The sequence below is a fragment of the Austrofundulus limnaeus genome, unplaced genomic scaffold, assembly GCF_001266775.1.
Source record: "Austrofundulus limnaeus strain Quisiro unplaced genomic scaffold, Austrofundulus_limnaeus-1.0 Scaffold2104, whole genome shotgun sequence".
NCBI classification, from domain to species: domain Eukaryota; kingdom Metazoa; phylum Chordata; class Actinopteri; order Cyprinodontiformes; family Rivulidae; genus Austrofundulus; species Austrofundulus limnaeus.
This window is the reverse complement of record NW_013954506.1, coordinates 8,208-11,107: the sequence shown is the minus strand read 5'-3', so window position 1 is coordinate 11,107 and position 2,900 is coordinate 8,208. Positions and strand designations below refer to the sequence as shown.

Below are 2,900 nucleotides of genomic sequence, written 5' to 3'. Positions count from 1 at the left end.
CGCTGGCGCCCCTGCCAAAAGGTGGTTCTAGGCCCAGCCGGTCGTTTTGCTCCCCTGCCTGGCTGCTTCAGGACACTACAGGATTTCTCAAACATGCATGAATGAGTCAAAGTAAGACTTTGGGCTTGTTTTTGATGAGAAGATAACATTATAACATGATACAAAACTCAAAAAAGTTGATTTTACATGATATAGCCCCTTTAATATTTGTGACAGAACTGACAAATACTAAGATCTGGACTCACCAACTACAATTTGGTCGTCTTCATTCTCCCCTGACTCTAGGCCAGGCTCTGATGAACTTATATAGCCCCATCAGACCCCAAAGTGCTTTACACTACAGCCACTCCCCCATTCACACACACATTTATACACTGATGGGGCACTCTGACAGAGGCGGGGCTGCCATGCATCTGTGCCACCGGACCCTCATGTTAGGCTGGGTGGACAAGTCTTCTGTTGCAGACATCTTTTAATTAAATTGTAAATAAAACATTTCTAAGAGAGGTGAACAGAACTGGCTCTTATTTCAGCTGAGCAGAATGTGTGCAGGTCCTTGGACACAGAGCACATGGTGGTTGCTTTAAGCCAAAACAGCAACAGATGTGGATATTTTGCACAAAGTTAATCTTGTGTGTGTGGCCACGTTTTTCCTACATCGTGGGAACCATTTTCCCAAAAAAGCTGCCTCGTGGGGACGTTGGGTCCCCACGAGTATGAATGCAAATTACAGGTGGGTGGTTCAGTTTAGGACCAAGGTGTGAATTGAGTTTAGGTTAGTTTAAGGGTCAGGTAGGTACGTGTGAGGTTAATTTTAGGATAAATGGTCAGGGTTAGGGCTATAAAGTAAAAAAAATAATGGAAGTCAATCCATGGTCTCCACAAGGATTTAAAAACCAGACAGGTGTGTGTGTGTAATAGTGTGCATACACTTTTGTTTATGTTGGATTTTAAAGTTAATATGCAACACGCACTTCCTTTATTTGTAGTTTTATGTGGTTTTTTTTGTGTTTTTTATTTTTTAAATGTTCACATTGAAATTTCATATTTTCACTGTTAATTTTATATGTATACAATATGTATAATTTCTCAAGAAGAATCCAGAAGTTATAAAATGTAATAAAATAAAAGACAAAGCAGAAAAATATCCAATGTCTACATAATTAACTGGAACTTCAAGAGAACGAGAACCCAAAAAATCAAAATGCAACTATTTAAAGGCTTTTCTGGAAAACAACAGCACATTTTTCTACCACCTTTCATGTCTGTTTTAGACTCACATAATGTTGTGATGAGGAATAATAAAGCTGATTTGGTCAACTCTAAATGGGATCTCATGCTAGATTTGAGAGATGTGTTAGCACTTAGATTGTGTTGTTACTAACTCAGACTCCATCACATCAAACTGGAGCTTGATTTATTTCCAGCAAAGCGTCACTCTAAAACTCTGAAACTGAAACTCTTCCTCTTAAAGCAAGGACTGGAGGAAGCTTTCTTTTCCATCTGAGAAACATGGCCTCAAACATACAAAAGTTGTCCTTGATAATAATGAAGGAAAATTAAAAGATGAGGGGGGAACGTGCACCCACCAAACAAGGGTATTTGGATCAAATAACTTTAGAGGTCAGTGAAGTTTTTTTTTTGTTCTGATTGAACAGAAAGATGGTGGCCTTTTTTCCCACAATTGTAAACTGACTGTGTGAAGAGTTTACTGCTTTCATGATAACATCAAACACTCGATAATGTAACCTTTTAGGAATGGGAGATGCTAAAAATCCTTTTTTTCATGAATTAGTGCGGTTAGAATGGAAAAAACTGTCCCCTTTAGACAGTATGTGAACTCACTGTATACCTCTATTCAGTGTTCATGAAAGATTTTTTTCTCCTCCTCTGTTTTCTCTGATTAAGTACGCATGACTGAGTATCTTTATTGAGAATCAGTCATGTGTCAGACCTGAACAAAAGCGGTTGTGTGATCGCTCATAAACCATTAATGTCCAAAAAACGGTTCAAAACATTTGTCTGAAAGAGTCTACAATAACAGTCTCTGTAATCAAATGTTTTCTAATGATTTCAGATTCATTATTGTAAGGTTTTCTTAAAACTAAACCAAATTTTGCTAAATGTGACAAAATACAGAAAGCCCCAAGAATTCTAATTGAGTCTCTGTTTGCACATGTTCATAAATAATACATAAAACTCTCTAAACAGCCACCTATTTGAGTATTAGTATCTTTGAACACTGTCTGCATTCATCTTTTTACTTTTTTAAAACGTTGAATAAAGATTTCTTACATAAATGCTGTTTCTATCAGATGAATTATCAAATATACGAGAAGTATGTGTACTTTAATAAAGATGTTTGTCATTTTAAAAGCTTCCTTTTAAACACATGAGCTTTTGTAAAAAAATAAAATCAGAGATGCTGTTTCTACTCACCCCATTTAAACATCATCACTGTCAGCAGGATTGTCCTCAGATTCAAACGAACCTTTCCCAACTCCATAATAAAGTTACTGCCAGCAAAGCATAAAATAAACAAAATAAAATAAAGAAAGGGATGAAGTCCTAAAGTTCTGACATGTCTCTGTGCATTGAGAAGCTCCTGACTGTTGTTGCTTTTGTTTTATAGTCTGGTGTGAAGTACAACATACAGACTGCAATAAGCCAGGAGGGAGAGAAGGAAAACATGAAGTGGACTGCTGCCTGCAGATTAGCAGATTAAGACTAACAGAACATTAAGGGATAGTTCTGAAATGGGTTCTGTGGAAAGGTAATTAACTACAATATTAGCATTTTCAGAAAAAAATGATGAAAAAATGGCAGTGTGAATGAGTCACCAAGTGACTGCTAAAATTTGCTGCAGCTAAAACTGAGTTGTTCAAGCCGAAAAAAGCAGA

At 36.9% G+C, this 2,900-nt stretch overlaps 1 protein-coding gene across 1 annotated transcript in view; it reads right to left on the bottom strand.

The window, feature by feature from the left end:
• LOC106537048 (protein crumbs homolog 2) overlaps positions 1-2,596 on the bottom strand; it is a gene marked incomplete at its 3' end in the record, with an annotated part of 14,705 nt that extends 12,109 nt beyond the window's left edge. Inside the window, 1 exon segment of the mRNA XM_014034412.1 lies at positions 2,440-2,596. Within this exon segment, the coding sequence (XP_013889866.1) occupies positions 2,440-2,506 (67 nt within the window).
• Positions 2,597-2,900: the final 304 nt, after the last annotated feature.